This window comes from Heterodontus francisci, chromosome 34 (assembly GCF_036365525.1).
Source record: "Heterodontus francisci isolate sHetFra1 chromosome 34, sHetFra1.hap1, whole genome shotgun sequence".
Lineage (NCBI taxonomy): Eukaryota > Metazoa > Chordata > Chondrichthyes > Heterodontiformes > Heterodontidae > Heterodontus > Heterodontus francisci.
This window is the reverse complement of record NC_090404.1, coordinates 18,427,038-18,445,844: the sequence shown is the minus strand read 5'-3', so window position 1 is coordinate 18,445,844 and position 18,807 is coordinate 18,427,038. Positions and strand designations below refer to the sequence as shown.

Sequence of the window (18,807 nt, the reverse complement as noted above, 5' to 3'; positions counted from 1 at the left end):
AATGTTTCCTTTCGCTCGCTGTGTGTCTGATCCCTGACTGTCTCTGCCTCTCTCTTGAGGTGAGGGAATGATAAGACATGATCTAACATTGGTGGGACAGGTTTGAAGGGTTGAATGGCCTCCCCTATCCTGTTCCTGTGCTAACCAATGTTTCTGAGTGTCTGTTCCCTGCTCAGGGGGAAGGGCCACCAAGCTCAGGTTTTGATTCCCAGTTTACTGATGGGAGGGGGGGGTGGTGGGGGGGGGGGGTGGCGGGGACAGGAGAAACACCTTTCTGCAGTGAAGGATACGTCTGGGGCTGGGATAATCCTGTGCACGAAGGGACAGAATACCAGTGAGCCTCTGCAGGTCCTTGCTCTATGTTCGCCCCTCTGTTTGGTTGGACATGAATTAAAGGTACAGGGGTGTGGAGACTTTTTGTTTTTGTGCATTTTATAGATTCACAGCTGCTTCTCTAGACAGGAATTGAAGGAAATTACAGAATTAGACAGGGTCTGTTCACAGGGAGGGGCAATTAGACAGGGTCTGTTCAAAGGGAGGGGCAATTAGACAGGGTCTGTTCACAGGGAGGGGGGAATTAGACAGGGTCTGTTCACAGGGAGGGATAATTAGACAGGGTCTGTTCACAGTGAGGGGGGAAATGGGTCTGTTCACAGGGAGGGGGAATTAGACAGGGTCTGTTCATAGGGAGGGGGGAATTAGACAGGGTCTGTTCACAGGGAGGGGGAATTAGACAGGGTCTGTTCACAGGGAGGGGGGAAATAGACAGGTTCACAGGGAGGGGGAATTAGACAGGGTTTGTTCGTAGGGAGGGGGAATTAGACAGGGTCTGTTCACAGGGAGGGGGAATTAGACAGGGTCTGTTCACAGGGAGGGGGGAAATAGACAGGGTCTGTTCACAGGGAGGGGGAATTAGACAGGGTTTGTTCGTAGGGAGGGGGAAATAGACAGGCTCTGTTCACAGGGAGGGGGAATTAGACAGGGTCTGTTCACAGGGAGGGGGATTTAGACAGGGTCTGTTCACAGGGAGGGGGGAATTAGACAGGGTCTGTTTACAGGGAGGGGGGAATTAGACAGGGTCTGTTTACAGGGAGGGGGGAATTAGACAGTGTCTGTTCACAGGGAGGGGGAATTAGACAGGGTCTGTTCACAGGGAGGGATAATTAGACAGGGTCTGTTCACAGGGAGGGGGAATTAGACAGGGTCTGTTCACAGGGAGGGGGAATTAGACAGGGTCTGTTCACAGGGAGGGATAATTAGACAGGGTCTGTTCACAGGGAGGGATAATTAGACAGGGTCTGTTCACAGGGAGGTGGAATTAGACAGGGTCTGTTCACAGGGAGGGATAATTAGACAGGGTCCGTTCACAGGGAGGGGGAATTAGACAGGGTCTGTTCACAGGGAGGGGGAATTAGACAGGGTCTGTTCACAGGGAGGGATAATTAGACAGGATCTGTTCACAGGGAGGGGGGAGTTAGACAGGGTCTGTTCACAGGGAGGGATAATTAGACAGGGTGTGTTCACAGGGAGGGGGAATTAGACAGGGTCTGTTCACAGGGAGGGGGAATTAGACAGGGTCTGTTCACAGGGAGGGATAATTAGACAGGGTCTGTTCACAGGGAGGGGGAATTAGACAGGGTCTGTTCACAGGGAGGGATAATTAGACAGGGTCTGTTCACAGGGAGGGATAATTAGACAGGGTCTGTTCACAGGGAGGTGGAATTAGACAGGGTCTGTTCACAGGGAGGGATAATTAGACAGGGTCTGTTCACAGGGAGGGATAATTAGACAGGGTCCGTTCACAGGGAGGGGGAATTAGACAGGGTCTGTTCACAGGGAGGGGGAATTAGACAGGGTCTGTTCACAGGGAGGGATAATTAGACAGGATCTGTTCACAGGGAGGGGGGAGTTAGACAGGGTCTGTTCACAGGGAGGGATAATTAGACAGGGTGTGTTCACAGGGAGGGGGAATTAGACAGGGTGTGTTCACAGGGAGGGGGAATTAGACAGGGTCTGTTTACAGGGAGGGGGAAATAGACAGGCTCTGTTCACAGGGAGGGGGAATTAGACAGGGTCTGTTCACAGGGAGGGGGATTTAGACAGGGTCTGTTCACAGGGAGGGGGGAATTAGACAGGGTCTGTTTACAGGGAGGGGGGAATTAGACAGTGTCTGTTCACAGGGAGGGTGAATTAGACAGGGTCTGTTCACAGGGAGGGATAATTAGACAGGGTCTGTTCACAGGGAGGGGGAATTAGACAGGGTCTGTTCACAGGGAGGGGGAATTAGACAGGGTCTGTTCACAGGGAGGGATAATTAGACAGGGTCTGTTCACAGGGAGGGATAATTAGACAGGGTCTGTTCACAGGGAGGTGGAATTAGACAGGGTCTGTTCACAGGGAGGGATAATTAGACAGGGTCCGTTCACAGGGAGGGGGAATTAGACAGGGTCTGTTCACAGGGAGGGGGAATTAGACAGGGTCTGTTCACAGGGAGGGATAATTAGACAGGATCTGTTCACAGGGAGGGGGGAGTTAGACAGGGTCTGTTCACAGGGAGGGATAATTAGACAGGGTGTGTTCACAGGGAGGGGGAATTAGACAGGGTCTGTTCACAGGGAGGGGGAATTAGACAGGGTCTGTTCACAGGGAGGGATAATTAGACAGGGTCTGTTCACAGGGAGGGGGAATTAGACAGGGTCTGTTCACAGGGAGGGGGAATTAGACAGGGTCTGTTCACAGGGAGGGATAATTAGACAGGGTCTGTTCACAGGGAGGGATAATTAGACAGGGTCTGTTCACAGGGAGGTGGAATTAGACAGGGTCTGTTCACAGGGAGGGATAATTAGACAGGGTCCGTTCACAGGGAGGGGGAATTAGACAGGGTCTGTTCACAGGGAGGGGGAATTAGACAGGGTCTGTTCACAGGGAGGGATAATTAGACAGGATCTGTTCACAGGGAGGGGGGAGTTAGACAGGGTCTGTTCACAGGGAGGGATAATTAGACAGGGTGTGTTCACAGGGAGGGGGAATTAGACAGGGTGTGTTCACAGGGAGGGGGAATTAGACAGGGTCTGTTTACAGGGAGGGGAATTAGACAGGGTGTGTTCACAGGGAGGGGGAATTAGACAGGGTGTGTTCACAGGGAGGGGAATTAGACAGGGTCTGTTCACAGGGAGATGGGGAAGAGTTAAATAGGGTCTGTTCACAGGGCAAGGGGGGAATTATACAGGGGGATCTCCTCACTGCTGCGGATAATTATATGGGGGGTCTGTTCATAGGTAGGGGTAATTAGATGTGGGGGGATTATTTGTGGAAGGTTGTATTTAGGGCAGCATGGGCATTAAAGCCCAGCCCCAAGGGGCATTAAAGTCGAGTTCCTCATACACACACACATACATATACACAGGGGGAAGCTCTGTTATACCAGGCAGTGCCTCAATGTCCTAACACAGAGTTCAGAGACACACACAAACTAACACACAGTTCCACAACTCTGGCCTGGATCGTCTGCTGCATGGAGGCAACTTCACCATTTCTGAAGTTAAGGAAGTGGTGGGTAGTCACTTCCTTGGAGCAGACATCATGTACAAAAATGCTCTTCTCTGGTTAATCAATGTATGCATTCTGGTTCAATACAGTGAGTGGCTGACCATCCTCCAGCAGCTCCCACTGCTGCTGGCCACATCCAGACCAGTCCTTCTTGGTGGTAACTTCAACTGCATCATTGATGTGGCTGGATGATCCAGCAGGGATAATAGACACCACGTCCAGACTCCTGATGGAAACGGTAAAGGATGCCAAGCTGCATGAGGGCGGCACAGTGGCACAGTGGTTAGCACCGCAGCCTCACAGCTCCAGGGACCCGGGTTCAATTCGGGGTACTGCCTTTGCGGAGTTTGCAAGTTCTCCCTGTGTCTGCGTGGGTTTTCTCCGGGTGCTCCGGTTTCCTCCCACAAGCCAAAAGACCTGCAGGTTGTTAGGTAAATTGGCCATTATAAATTGCCCCTAGTATAGGTAGGTGGTAGGGAAATGTGGGGATGTGGTAGGAATATAGGATTAGTATAAATGGGTGGCTGATGGTCGGCACAGACTCGGTGGGCTGACGGGCCTGTTTCAGTGCTGTATCTCTAAACTAAAACTATGACGTCTTCAGCAACACTGCAGATGGAGCACAGCATAGATACACCTGGTCAAGACCTGATGGGACGTCCGTTCCAGGATTGACTTCCTGTTTGTGTCCCGAGCATTCAGGATCAGATCCGCCGATGTTCTTCTCTGACCACTGCCTCCTACTAGCGGATTATCACTGACACGACAACCAGAGGGTTAGCTGGGGCACATGGAAGCTGAACATAAAACTGCTGACTGAAGAGAACAATGAGGAACTCAAAGGGGATTACAAAGGTTAGAGAACTGTAAAACTCCTCTTTGAGACCTGGTGGGTCACTGGTGGGAAGTGATCAAGGTGAACATCGAGAGGTTTTCATCCTCAAAGGGGTTCGGACGGCGACAGAGAGAGACAGAGGGAAATGTCCCGACTCCAGAAAAACAGGCAGAATCTGCTCCTGTTGCAATCGATGGGGGTTGAAGTCAAGAAGGATCTCCAACAGATGAAGAGCCAACCGGCCTCGCTCTTTACCTCAGAGGCCTCCAAGATAATCTTCCGGTCTAGAGTCTGCTCCGTGGAGCAGGATGAGATGTGCTCGCGCTTCTTCTTCCAAAAGGTACGCAGAGAGAGCTCTCTAATCAGCAGCCTGAAGGAAGAGGATGGCTTGGTAATGTCATCGCAGTCTGAGATACTAAGGATAAGCAAATCCTTTTATGCTGGGCTGTATGACATCAAGCCCACAGACAGCATGGCCTCCCAGTCCTTCCTGTCATCTATCAGGGAGGTCTTAGATGACAGTACATGGGAGAGTCTGGACAAACCGCTAACTCTGGACGAGCTGTCAAAGGCTGTAAGGCCCTTCGAGATGAGTAAAACAGCTTACCGGTTGAGTTGTATTCGACTCTGTGGACTGGATCATCCCAGACCAGCTGGAAGTGTACGAGAGTATGCTACTCAGGGATACAATTGACGAGGTACGGGACACGGAGTGGACACCTGCCTCATCAGCTTGGACCAGGAGAAGGCCTTTGACAGGATATCGCACGCCTAAACGATGGAAGTGCTCTCCAAAATGGGGTTTGGGGAGGGAATCCGCAATTGGATCCAACTGCTCTACACAAACAACAGTAGCGCAGTCTCAATCAATGGGTGAGAGATTCGCAATCAAATCTGGAGTCAGACAGGGCTGTCCTCTCTCCCTTGTCTTGTTCGTTTGCTGTATTGAATCCTTTGCTGAGTCCATCAGGAAGTATAGGACCATAAGAGGGGTGACAATTCCAGGCAGTGGGTCGATGGTGACATGGTGGTAATTTTTTTAGATTAGAGATACAGCACTGAAACAGGCCCTTCGGCCCACCAAGTCTGTGCCGACCATCAACCACCCATTTATACTAATCCTACACTAATTCCATATTCCTACCACATCCCCACCTATCTATATTTCCCTACCACCTACCTATACTACGGGCAATTGCTAATGGGCAATTTACCTATCAACCTGCAAGTTTTTGGCTTGGGAGGAAACCGGAGCACCCGGAGGAAACCCACGCAGACACAGGGAGAACTTGCAAACCCCACACAGGCAGTACCCAGAATTGAACCCGGGTCGCTGAACTGGTACTCCAGAGGCTAAACCTGCACACATGGGTTCAAATCCCATCATGGCAGCCGGTGGAATTTAAATTAAATTTTATTCATATTTTTGTGTCAAATTGAGCAGCGGCATTTTTATTCCTGGCAGCTGTCGAGAGTGATATTTCAGTCGATGAGGCTGCATTTGCGCATGTCCCAGTGATGCACCACCTCGTGGTTACGTTGCCAGCAAACGCGCGTCCTTAACACGTTCCCATTTTATTTCTCTGAGTCGGGAACATGAACTTCCCGACCATTCTCTGACATGTAAATGGCAGTCTATATGGCCCAAAATGCTCCGCGCGGAGAAATGCGGTCTATCGCCATCACAAGGGCCACAAGGCGCAGGCGTCAGATGGCCCCGCCCCCGGATCCCGCCTGTCTGCGCGGAGCGGCTCCCGGAAGCTGAGCAGGGCGAGTGCGGCCTCAGCCACAGCACCGAGTCTCGGTGGCTCTTCGACCCCGAATCGGAGACACCGGGCTCGGTGGACGTGTGGCGAGGTTCCCGGGAGGGAGGGAGGACCATTAAAGTGATGGTGTAGCGCCTACCCCATCCTGGCCGCCGCTTCCTGGTTTCTTCTCCCGTTTGCACCGGGTCAGGAAGCCTGTGAGTTGATTGGCTGGTAAGTATTGTAGCTTTGTTTCCCTTTCTCCAAAGTTAGGAAGTTAGTCCAAGGAGCTGGAAATTAAACATTCCCGTTTTCTTCAAAATAAAGGGGGAGCTTCCCGAGATTTAACTGACAGTAATAGTGAGGAGGAAAGCCTTAGATTACAGGAGGATATAGATGGTCTGGTAAGATGGGCGGAGCAGTGGCAAATGGAATTTAATCCTGAGAAGTGTGAGGTGATGCATTTTGGGAGGACCAACAAGGCAAGGGAATACACAATGGATGGTAGGACCCGAGGAAGTACAGAGTACTTGGTGTACATGTCCATAGATCACTGAAGGCAGCAGCACAGGTAGATAAGGTGGTTTCCACAGCCTTTTGCTGTATATTTTCAGAGAACGGGCAATTGCTCTCTCTCTCTCTTTCTCTCCAGCTGTCCCTGCTGGGTTACTTCTCTTGAGGCCTCACCCCCAATGGGTTCTCTTCATCCAGCTTGTTCGAGGCACATCCTGTGCTATGTGGGCACACCAGGATACTTCCCGGGTCCTGGGGTAACCACTTGTGCAGGAAGTGTCGTCAGTTGCAGCTCTGGGTTTTGAAACATGAGTACCAGCTGGCGTCACTGCGGCGCATCCGTGAGGTTGAGAGCTTCGTGGATAGCACGTTTTATAGATGTGGGCCACCCACGCAGCTTAAGTATATGCAGGGAGAGAGGGAATGGGTGGCGAACAGACAGTCATGAAGAAATAGGCAGGTAGTGCAGGAGTCGCCTGAGTGCATCTCACTCTCCAACCAATATTCAGTCCTGAATACTGATGAGAGTTTTGGTTCATCTGGAGAGTGCAGCCAAGGCCATGGCACCACGGGTGGCTCAGCTACACAAAGAAGACTGGAAGAGCAGTAGTGATAGGAGATTCGATAGTTGTGGAATAGACAGGCATTTCTGAAGCAACAGCTGTGTTGCCTCCCTCGTGCCAGGGTCAAGAATGTCACTGAACGTCTGTAGAGTGCCCTGAGGGGAGGGTGAATAGCCAACAGTCATAGTCCACATTGGTACCAACAACATAGGCAGAAAGAGGGATGTGGAGGAATAGGGAGCTGGTAGCAAATTAGTAATGCTCCTGTGAAGAGGCTCTGGGTGTTTTTACTATGTTAAAGGTGCTATATAAATGCACATTGTTGTTGTTGAGAGTGGGCAGGGATTCAGTTCCAGTCTGAGCTGGAAACTCCTGGGTGCAGTCACGTCAGGGAGAGGGTGTTCACCAGCTGAATATGGAAATGGATTCACTCAGTCATCCCATTTACTGATAGACCAGCACAGTCACACTGGAGAGAGACCGTTCAGATACTTCACGTGTGAAGGGATTTATTCAGTTTTCCCACCTTTTAACATCCCAGCTTTCAAAGTTCAAAGGATTTGATCCATAATCAGCACATTCTTACTGGAGAGAAGCTGTTTAAATATTCTGTGTGTGTGAAGAGATTCACTCGTTCATCCCACATGCTGACACACCACTGAGGTCACATGTGACCGGAGAGGTTGGATTCTGCTGTTATTGCTGCTATTTTGGGGAATCTGGATTGGTCCTGAGTTCCTGTTCCTCTTTTTGGTAGATAATGAAGAGTCCGTGCACTTGGGTTTCTATAGTTTTTTTTCCTAATTTTAATGATTGGTCCAGCCCCAGTCTTCACAAATTGCAACAAAAATGTTACATTTATTTGGGTCTACAATGGCGGGGTTTTTACCCAGCATTGTTTATGGTGGAGAATGTTCCTTATTCACACCACAGGAGACCGGTGCACAGGCACAATGCCAAACAATCTTAGTAACTAGTGCTTCCTGTCTCCCAGTTTTGTTTCTGCTGCCAGGCAGAGGAGGGTGCTGGTGGATGGGGACTGGCTGGGCCTCTGTTCAAGGAAGAAGGTTTTTCATGTTTGTGCCTTTGGCTCGGGCTGTTCATTATTCTGTCTTTAACACTCTCTCCACTAATGCTTTGTCTTTCATCACACCATTAGCACACTCTCTTTGCCTTTGCCCCATGACCTCCTCGTCAGTTAATCTCTCCAGCCCTCTGTCCTATCACACAGCTTCCCTTTGGTTCTCTTTCTCTCCACCCCCGCTTTACTTGCATCCTTTTACATTTCTAACCTTTGCCTGTTCCGATGAAAGGTCACAGATCTGAAACGTTAACTCTGCTTCTCTCTCCACGGATGCTGCCAGACCTGCTGAGTATTTCCAGCACTTTGTTTTTGTTTCAGATTTCCAGCATCCGCAGTATTTTGCTTTTATTTTTACCTAATGTATCCAATCTTTCTTCCGAACTAAAATTCTCCAGTCCAGGCAGCATCCTCATAAATCACCTCTGTACCCTCTCTAGTGCAACCACATCTTTCCGAAAGTGCAGTGACCAGAACTGCATGCAGTACTCCAGCTGTGTCCTAACCAGTGTTTTGTGCAGTTTGAGCATAACAGTCTCCCTGCAGTTACAGACCCATAGGAAAATTACAACACAGAAGGAGGCCATTCAGCCCATCGTGTCTGCACCAGCTGAAAAAACTAACTGCCCATTCTAATCCCACCTTCCAGCACTTCAGGTGCAGGTCCAGGTACCTTTTAAAAGAGTTGAGGGTTTCTGCCTCCACCACCTAATTTTAGACACCCACCACCCTCTAGGTGAAAAAGTTTTTCCTCATGTCCCCTCTGATCCTTCTACCAATCATCTTAAATCTGTGCTCCCTGGTAACTGACCTCTCCACTAGGGGAAACAGGTCCTTCCTGTCTGCTCTATCTAGGTCCCTCATAATTTTGTACACCTCAATTAAGTCACCCCTCAGCCGCCTCTGTTCTAAGGAAAACAACCCTAGCCGATCCAGTCTTTCCTCATAGCTGCAACTTTCGAGCCCTGGCAACATTCTTGTAAATCTCCTCTGTACACTCTCCAGAGCAATGATGTCCTTCCTGTAATGTGGTGACCAGAACTGTACACAGTACTCCAGCTGTGGCCTAACCAGCGTTTTATACAGTTCCAGCATTACATCCCTGCTTTTGTATTCTATACCTCGGCTGTTAATCGAAAGCATTCCATATGCCTTATTCGCTCTATCTACCTGTCCTGCCACCTTCAGGGACCTGTGGACATGCACTCCAAGGTCTCTCACTTCCTTTACCCCTCTCAATATTCTCTCGTTTATTGTGTATTCCCTCGCTTTGTTTGCCCTCCCCAAATGCATGACCTCACACTTCTCTGGATTGAATTCCATTTGTCAATTTTCCGCCCACTCAACCAAGCCAATTGATATCATTCTGGAATCTACAGCTATCCTCTTCACCATCAACTACACGGCCAAATTTCTGTGTCATCATCAAACTTCCAATCATGCTCCCACATTTAAGACCAAATCATTAATATATACCACAAACAAGCAAGGGACCCAACACTGAGCCTTGTGGAACGCCACTGGAAACAGCTTTCCATTGACAAAAACATCTGTTGACTACTACCCTTTGTTTCCTGTCACCGAACCAATTCTGGATCCAACTTGCATCTGCATTATTTTTCCCTTTGCTTTTGTTGGGACTTTGTTGCTTATTTTGGCTTCTTTTAGATTAAATGGGCCACATGTTTGGGGTAACAAGAAAGGAATGAATGTTCCATGGAATCTTGAACTGTCTGTTCCATATCTGGAAACATGACCAGGTAGATGTTGTGAAGATGTTTCCACTAGTGAGGGAATCTCGAACAAGGGAACATAGTTACAGAATAAGGGGACACTCATTTAAAACTGAGATGCGAAGGAATTTCTTCTCTCCGAGGGTAGTGAATGTCTGTAATTCTCTAACCTCAGAGAGTTGTGGAGGCTAGATCACTGAAAGTATTTAAAGAGGAGGTGGATAGATTTTTGAAATCTCGGGGAGTTGAGGGCTATGAGGAGCTGGCAGGAAAGAGGAGTTGAGGTCTGGGGCAGATCAGCCATGATCTTATTGAATGGCGGGGCAGGCTTGAGGGGCCGAATGGCCTACTTCTGCTCTTATTTTCTTATTTCTGTCCTATACTTATAGTGATGGCTTTTGTAAACTTCTTTTCCAGGGTGTTAGATGGGGAGGGTTTGCAGACAGGAAACTGAAACCAAGGATCAAATCAATATTTGACTGAGTCACGTGATTCGTCTGGACCTCGGCCTTTGAATGTGAAAGGATAAAGGTTAGTCTGTTCTGTCTGTGGGAAACAATTTCAAATGTGATTGGAGATACACAATGTCCTGACGAGACCTGAAGTTAGCAACGAAGATGAAGAGGAATTTCTTCTCTGATGGTTGTTTGGGTTTGGAATTCTCTACCCCAGAGAGCAGTGGCGGCTGGGTCATTGAATATATTCAAGGCTGAGCTAGGCGGACTTTTGATTGAGAAGGGAGTTATGGGGAGCTGACAGGAGCCACACTCAGATCAGTCATGACCTTACTGAATGAGGGGCCGAGGTTCCTATTTGTTAGCTTTCTATGTTCTTATGACACACCTGGAGTACTGTGTTCAGTTCTGGGTGCCATACCGTAGGGTTAAATTATAAGAGATTACACAAATGAATCATGGAGTCATTATGGCTCAGAAGGAGGCCGTTTGGCCCCTTTAATCCATGCCAGCGGTGTAGAGAAATCCAGTCAGTCCCCATTCCCCCACTCTGTCCCCGTGGCCCTGCAAGTTTATTTCCCTCAAGTGCCCATCCAATTTCCTTTTGACATCATTCATCGTCTCTGCTTGCATCACCCTCGTAGGCAGTAAGTTCCAAGTCATTACCAGTCGTTGTGTGTAAAACTTCTTCCTCACTTCCCTCCTGTATCTCTTATCCAAAACCTTAATCCGTGTTCCCTAGTCCTTGTACCATCAGCTAATGGGAACAGCTTTTCTTTGCCTACCTTGTCTGAACCTGTCGTAATTTTGACCCTCTCGATCAGATTTCCCCTCAATCTCCTTTGCTCCAAGGGGAACAACCCCAGCTTCTCCAACCTAACCTTCGAGCTGAAATCCCCCATCCCTGGAACCATTCTGGTAAATCTCTGCATCCTCGCAAGGACCCGCAGAGCCTCCCTAAAGTGTGGTCACCAGACCTGGATGCAAAACTATGGTTGAGGCTGAACAAGAGATTTATAAAAGTTCAACATAACTTCCCTGTTTTTGTACTCAATACCTCTATTTATGAAGCCCAAGATTCCATTCACTTCACTAACTACTCTATGTCAGTAGGTCCGGCCATCTTCATGTATCGAGACACATGAACCCCCTGGTCCCTCTGTCCCTGCACACTCTTGAGAACATTGCTTCTCCCAATCCCTTCTGCCAAAATGCATCACTCACTATGAGGTGGTATTCCCTGGAATTTAGAAGATTTAACTGGTAATTTGATGGAAATGTTCAGAATGTTAATCGGAACTGATAGGCTACATAGAGAGAAACTATTTCCCCTTGTTGGGGAATCTAGTACTAGGGGGTTTAGTGTAAACAATAGAGCCAGACCTTTCAGGAGTGAAGATAGGAGACACACAAAGGGTGGTAGAAGTTTAGAACTCTCTTCCACAAACAGCAGTTGATGTGAGATCAATGTTAATTTTAAATCCGACAGTGATAGATATTTGTTAACCAAAGGTATTAATGGAAATGGGACAAAGGCGGGTTTATAGAGTTAGATCACAGATCAGTCATTATCTCATTGCAGGGTGGAACAGGCTCGAGGGGCTAAATGGCCAACTCCTAGAATCATAGAAACTTACAGCACAGAAGGAGGCCATTCAACCCTTTGTGCTTGTGCTGGCTCTTTGAAAGAGCAGTTGTGTTTAGTCCCACACACCCACTTGTTGTTTGTAAGCCTGTAAGTTCCTCATTCTCAAATACCTGTCAACTCCCTTTTAAAATGACTGACTGAATCAGGTTCCACCACCATTTCAGGTGGAGCGTTCCAGATCCCGACAACTCTCTGTTGGTGCAGAAACTGCTGAACTCACTGTGGAGTCTGGAAGGTTCGAACCATAGAAACGTTACGTCCCGGAAAGAGGCCATTCAGCCCATTGTGTCTGCGCCAGCTGAAAAATCTAGCCGCCCATTCTAATCCCACCTTCCAGCACCTGGTCCATAGCCTTGCCGGTTACAGCACTTCAGGTACATGTCCAGGTACCTTTTAAATGAGTTGAGGGTTTCTGCCTCCACCACCATTCCTGACAGTGAATTTCAGACACCCACCACTCTCTGGGTGCAAAAGTTTTTCCTCATGTCCCCTCTAATCCTTCTACCCATCACCTGAAATCTGTGCCCCCTGGTAATTGACCTCTCCGCTCGGTGAAACAGGTCCTTCCTGTCTACTCTATCTCGGCCCCTCATAATTTTGTTCACCTCAATTAAGTCACCCCTCAGCCTCCTCTATTCTAATGAAAACAACCCCAGCCGATTCAATCTTTCCTCATCGCTGCAACTTTCGAGCCCTGGCAACATTCTTGTAAATCTCCTCTGTGCTCTATCCATAGCAAATATGTCCTTCTTGTAATGTGGTGACCAGAACTGTACACAGTACTCCAGCTGTGGCCTAACCAGCGTTTTATACAGTTCCAGCATTACATCCCTGCTTTTGTATTCTATACCTCGGCTGTTAATCGAAAGCATTCCATATGCCTTATTCGCTCTATCTACCTGTCCTGCCACCTTCAGGGACCTGTGGACATGCACTCCAAGGTCTCTCACTTCTTCTACCCCTCTCAATATCCTCTTGTTTATTGTGTATTCCCTCACTTTATTTGCCCTCCCCAAATGCATTACCTCACACTTCTCTGGATTGTATTCCATTTGCCACTTTTCCGCCCACTCAACCAAACCATTGATATCATTCTGGAGTTTACGACCATCCTCTTCACTATCAACTACACGGCCAATTTTTGTGTCATCAGCAAATTTCCCAATCATGCCTCCCACATTTAAGTCCAAATCATTAATATATAACACAAACAGGAAGGGACCCAACACTGAGCCTTGTGGAACGCCACTGGAAACAGTTTTCCATTCACAAAAATATCTGTCGACCACTACCCTTTGTTTCCTGTCACTGAGCCAAATTTGGATCCAACCTGCCACATTCCCCTGTATCCCATGGGCTTTCATTTTACTGACCAGTCTGCCATGTGGGACCTTGTCAAAAGCCTTGCTAAAATTCATGGAGATGACATTGACTGCACTACCCTCATCAATCCTCCTTGTTACTTCCTCAAGAAATTCAAATAAGTTAGTAAGACACGACCTTCCCTTAACAAATCCAAGCTGACTATCCCTGATTAATCTGTACCATACTAAGTGGCAGTTTATCCTATCTCTCAGAATTGATTCTAATAATTTGCCCAGCACCGAGGTCAGACTATCCGGCTTATAATTATTTGGCCTCTCCCTCGCACCCTTTTTAAACAATGGTATAACGTTCGCAGATCTCCAATCCTCTGGTATCTCTCCTGTATCTGGTGAGGATTTGAAGATGATTCTCAGCGCATCTGCTATTTCCTCCCTGGCTTCCTTTAACAACCTGGAATACAATCCATTCGGCCCTAGTGATTTATCCACTTTCAAAGTTGTCAGACCCTCGAGTACTTCCTCTCTCATTATGCTTACTATATCTAATATTTCACCCTCTTTTTCTACAATATCTGCATCATCCCTCTCTTTTGTTAAAACCGAGATATAAAAGTAATTAAGAATTCTTCCCACATCTTCTGCGTCCACGCATAAGTTCCCTTGTACATCTGATATGCCCTACCCTTTCCTTAGTTATCCTCTTGCTGTTAATGTGCTGATAAAACATTTTTGGGTTTTCCTTGATTTTACTGCCAATATTTTTTCATGTCCTCTCTTTGCTTTCCTAATTTCCTTTTTTGCTTCGCCCCTGCACTTTCTACACTCGGGCTTTCTAAAGTATTAATTTTTTTGTGACCGTCATAAGCTTTCTTTTTCTGCTTTATCTTGCCTTATATGGTTTTAGGTACCCAGGGGGCTCTCGATTTGGTAGTACCACCCTTTCTTTGTGGGGTCAAGTCTACACTGTGCCCGTAGGATCTCACTTTTGAATACCTCGCATTGGTTTGCCACTGATTTTCCTTCAAGTGGCTGTGTCCTGCCCACTTTTGCCAGATCACCTCTCAGCTTTGTAAAAGTTGCCTTCCCCCAATTTAGAACTTTTGCTCCTGTTCTATCTTTGACCTTTCCCATGATTATGCTAAAACTAACTGTATTATGGTCACTATTTCCAAAATGGTCACCCATTGTTTTTTCATCCACTTGCCCAGCTTCAGTTCCTAAAACTAAATCTAGAATTGCGCCCCCCCTCTTGTTGGGTTTGTTAAGTGCTGGCTAAAAACATGCTGTTGAATTCAGTTCAAGAATTTTTTGCCCTCTGTGCCCTTCACACTATTGGAAAGGTTGTAAAGTGCCTAGTCGAAAGATGAGCTGCTGTTCCTCGAGCTCCCATTGACCTTCATTGGAACAGTGCAGGAGGCCGAGGACAGAGAGGTCAGAGTGGGATGGAGAATTAAAATGGGAAGTGACTGGAAACTCAGGATCATGCTTGCAGACTGAATGGAGGTGTTCTTCAAAGTGATCACCCAGTCTGCATTTGGTCTTCCCAATATAGAACAGACCACATTGTGAGCAGTGAATATAATCTAGTAAATTGCAAGGAGTACAAATAAATCACTGGTTTCAGTCACAAAACCTTGAGAATATCCCAAAGGGAGATACTCTAGATGAAGAGTAAAGAGTACAAAGTAAAACAAACCGATTGCTAGAATATTAAACTCCGCCCCCGCTATAAAGATCGATGAACATCAGATATAAACCCCACTGTCAGAATGAACATGGTTCAGTCCTGGATGTGACTCACAGCAGCAGTAACAGCAGAATCCAACCCCCTGCAGTCACTTGTGAACTCGCTGGTGTTTCAGCAGGTGGGATGACTGAGAGAATCTCTTCCCACACTCGGAGCAAGTGAACAGCCTTTCCCCAGTGTGAACTCGCTGTTGTGTATAAAGGCTGGATCATTGAGTGAGTCCCTTCCCACACACGAAGCAGGTGAACGGCCTCTTCACAATGTGACTGTGTCAATGAGTTTCTAGCTCTGACGGGTAATTGAATTCCTTCTCACGGCCCCCATATTTCCACCAGCGTGACTGTGCTTGAGATTCGACAGGCCAGATGATTGGCTGAAGCCTCGTCCACACACACAACATGTGTACAGTTTCTCCCCACGATGAATGGGGCCTTTTGTTTTCATTTTCAAAGGCTGATGCTATTCAGTTCCTGATGAATTGAGTGACTGTCAGATCTTGATGTCGGGCTTGGTTTGAGCTTATCTGTGACAATTCATTGGGATGTAAACAGTGACCCTGGCAGATACCAACATGTTCAGGAGAGATGGTGAGAAAGCCTCTGTGTGCAGAGTGAGAATCAAATCAATGAGTCAATGATTTTCTCTCCTGGTCACTGGGGCCCTGAAGTTCCGCCCACTCTGTTCTGGTCCCACAAATTACTAGATTCATTCAGCTCAGTTTCACAACCTGTCTTTGTGTTTTGTGGCTTCTCTCTCACTTCATTTTTCCTGTTTTAAATTCATTTTACAGGGTGTTAGAAAGGAAGGATTTGCAGACGGGAAACTCAAACCAAACATCACGTCAGGATCTGACAGTCACTCGATTCATCAGGATCCAAATATCATCGGCCTTTAACCATGGAAGCAAAAAGCCGCGTTCACAGTGGGGAGAAACCCTACACGTGTTCTGTGTGTGGACGAGGTTACAGCCGATCCTCTGGCCTGTCGAATCACAAGTGCAGTCACACTAGGGAGAAGCCGTGGAAATGTGGGGACTGTGAGAAGGAATTCAATTACGCATCCCGACTGGAAGCTCATCGACACAGTCACACTGGGGAGAGGCCGTTCACCTGCTCAGTGTGCGGGAAGGGATTCACTCAGTCGTCGACCCTGCTGACACACCAACGAATTCACACCGGGGAGAAGCCGTTCACCTGCTTGGGGTGTGGCAAGGGATTCACTCAGCAATCCCACCTGCTGAGGCACCAGTGGGTTCACACTGGGCAGAGGCCGTTCACCTGCTCAGAGTGTGGGAAGGGATTTGCTCAGTCGTCGACCCTGCTGACACACCAGCGAATTCACACTGGGGAGAGGCCGTTCACCTGCTCTGGGTGTGGCAAGGGATTCATTCAGTCATCTGACCTGCTGAGACATCAGCGAGTTCACGCTGACGAGAGACCTTTTATATATCCAGACTCTGGGAATGGCTATAAATGTTCGGCTGAACCGATCATTCATCAATGTGTTCACACTGCCGAGAGACCATTCAAGTGCTCTCACTGCGGGAACGGGTTCTGGCGATCATATGACCTCAAAGTACACCAGCGTATTCACACTGGGGAGAGACCTTTTAAATGTTCAGATTGCGGGAATTACTATAAAAGTTCTCAGGAACTGATGTCGCATCAACGTGTTCACACTGACGAGAGACCGTTCAAGTGCACTCACTGCGGGGCTGAGTTCAGACGATCAGGCAACCTCACTGTACACCAGCGAGTTCACACCGGGGAGAGGCCGTTCACCTGCTTAGTGTGTGGGAAGGGATTCATTCGGTCATCTCAGCTGCTGACGCACCAGCGAGTTCACACTGGGGAGAGGCCGTTCGCCTGCTCTGTGTGTGGGAAGGTATTCACTCGGTCATCTCAGCTGCTGACACACCAGCGTATTCACACTGGGGAGAGACCTTTTAAATGTCCAGACTGTGGGAATAGCTATAAAAGTTCCAAAGAACTGATGTCCCATCAACGTGTTCACACTGACGAGAGACCGTTCAGGTGTTCTCACTGCGGGCAGGGGTTCAAGTGGTCAGAGAGCCTCACTGTACACCAGCGTATTCACACCGGGGAGAGGCCATTCTCCTGCTCTGTGTGTGGGAAGGGATTCACTCAGTCATCCACCCTGCTGCGACACCAGCGAGTTCACACTGGAGAGAAGCCATTCATCTGCTCCGTGTGTGGGAAAGGTTTCACGCATTCATCGAACCTTTTGACACACCAGCGAGTTCACAGGTGATTATAGGGCTTGGATTCAGCTGTTGTTGCTGCTGGTAATCACATCCAGGACTGAATCATGTTCATTCTGACAGTGGTGGTTTATTTCTGATGTCAGTTACCCCTCTTGGACTGAGCGTGTGCCCCACAGCATCTCATTCATGTGTGAATAGACCATCATGTCTGCAAACCTCATTTTTAATTTAAATCCACTCAGTAAATGTACTGAACAAAAGATGAACAATAAACAGATCACAGGCCAATCCTGCAGCTCTATATTGACAGGAGAAAGTCTGTTCCTTCGTTTGAGAATGAGGCTGTTTGAGCTCTGAATGTTTGTAAGCACCAGCAGACTTGAGCTGTTTGATGGACAGGCTGTTCACAGCTGTTAACATGTCAGATATTGAAGGAATTACTCTAAAAGTAAACTCACCAATTTATAACCTCAGACTCCAGTCCCTGCTGTAATTAATACTCAGCATCCATTAGTGCTGATTTACAGTCAATCACTGAATAGACTGGTTAATCTTTACTTATTTTGTGAAATACTCTCCCTATTAGTGCCCAACTGCTGGATAACTCTGATTACATTTCTATGTGTTTATACATGTTTATAAAGTGTCTGTGTGCCCAGATTTAACTAAGTTGTGATTTGTAACCAATAAATGATGTTTCGGACATGACTTGTAGTCTGGTATCTTGTTGATTTGTCAAGAAAGATTTAATTCACTCACTCAGCAGCTTGAGAGGAACCAGACTGAGGTTTAATGAACATAAGAAATAGGAGCTGGAGGAGGCCATTTGGCCCTTCGAGCCTGTTCTGCCATTCACCAAGATCACGACTGATCTTCTACCTCAACTCCACCTTCCCGCACTATCCCCATATCCCTTAATTCACTCAGTACCCAAAAATCTATCAATCTCTGTCTTAAATATACTCAACGACTGAGCATCCACAGCTCCCTGGGGTAGACAATTCCAAAGATTCACAACCCTTTCAGTGAAGACATTTCTCCTCATTTCAGTCTTAAATGACCGACCCCTTATCCCGAGACTGTGACCCAGTGTTCTAGATTCCCCAGACAGGGGAAACATTTTCTCAGCATCTCCCCTGACAAGTCCCTTCAGAATTTATTATGTTTCAGTTAGATCGCCTCTCATTCTTCTAAACTCCAGAGAATATAGGCTTAGTCTACTCAATCTCTCCTCATAGGAGGAGATGGATCACAGTGGGGGTGCTGTGGCAGTGGTTATGTTACTGAACTAGTAATCCAGAGGCCTGGACTAATGATGCAGAGACATGAATTCAAATCTCATCACGGCAGTTCAGGGATTTAAACTCAATTAATTAAATAAATCTGGGA

At 47.6% G+C, this 18,807-nt stretch overlaps 2 protein-coding genes and 1 long non-coding RNA gene across 3 annotated transcripts in view; 1 reads left to right on the top strand and 2 right to left on the bottom strand.

Moving 5' to 3' along the window:
• LOC137349164 (zinc finger protein 208-like) overlaps positions 1-18,807 on the bottom strand; it is a 92,662-nt gene that overhangs the window by 9,795 nt on the left and 64,060 nt on the right. The gene's annotated exons all lie outside the window — the stretch shown is intronic.
• LOC137349178 (uncharacterized) overlaps positions 1-18,807 on the bottom strand; it is a 40,657-nt gene that overhangs the window by 8,675 nt on the left and 13,175 nt on the right. The gene's annotated exons all lie outside the window — the stretch shown is intronic.
• LOC137349137 (zinc finger protein 229-like) overlaps positions 6,119-18,807 on the top strand; it is a 99,329-nt gene continuing 86,640 nt past the window's right edge. The window contains exons 1-3 of the mRNA XM_068014519.1: positions 6,119-6,363; positions 10,437-10,550; positions 15,985-17,461. Coding sequence (XP_067870620.1) covers positions 16,092-17,461 — 1,370 coding nt within the window. The 5' untranslated portion in view covers positions 6,119-6,363; positions 10,437-10,550; positions 15,985-16,091. The remainder of the gene's footprint in view (positions 6,364-10,436; positions 10,551-15,984; positions 17,462-18,807) is intronic.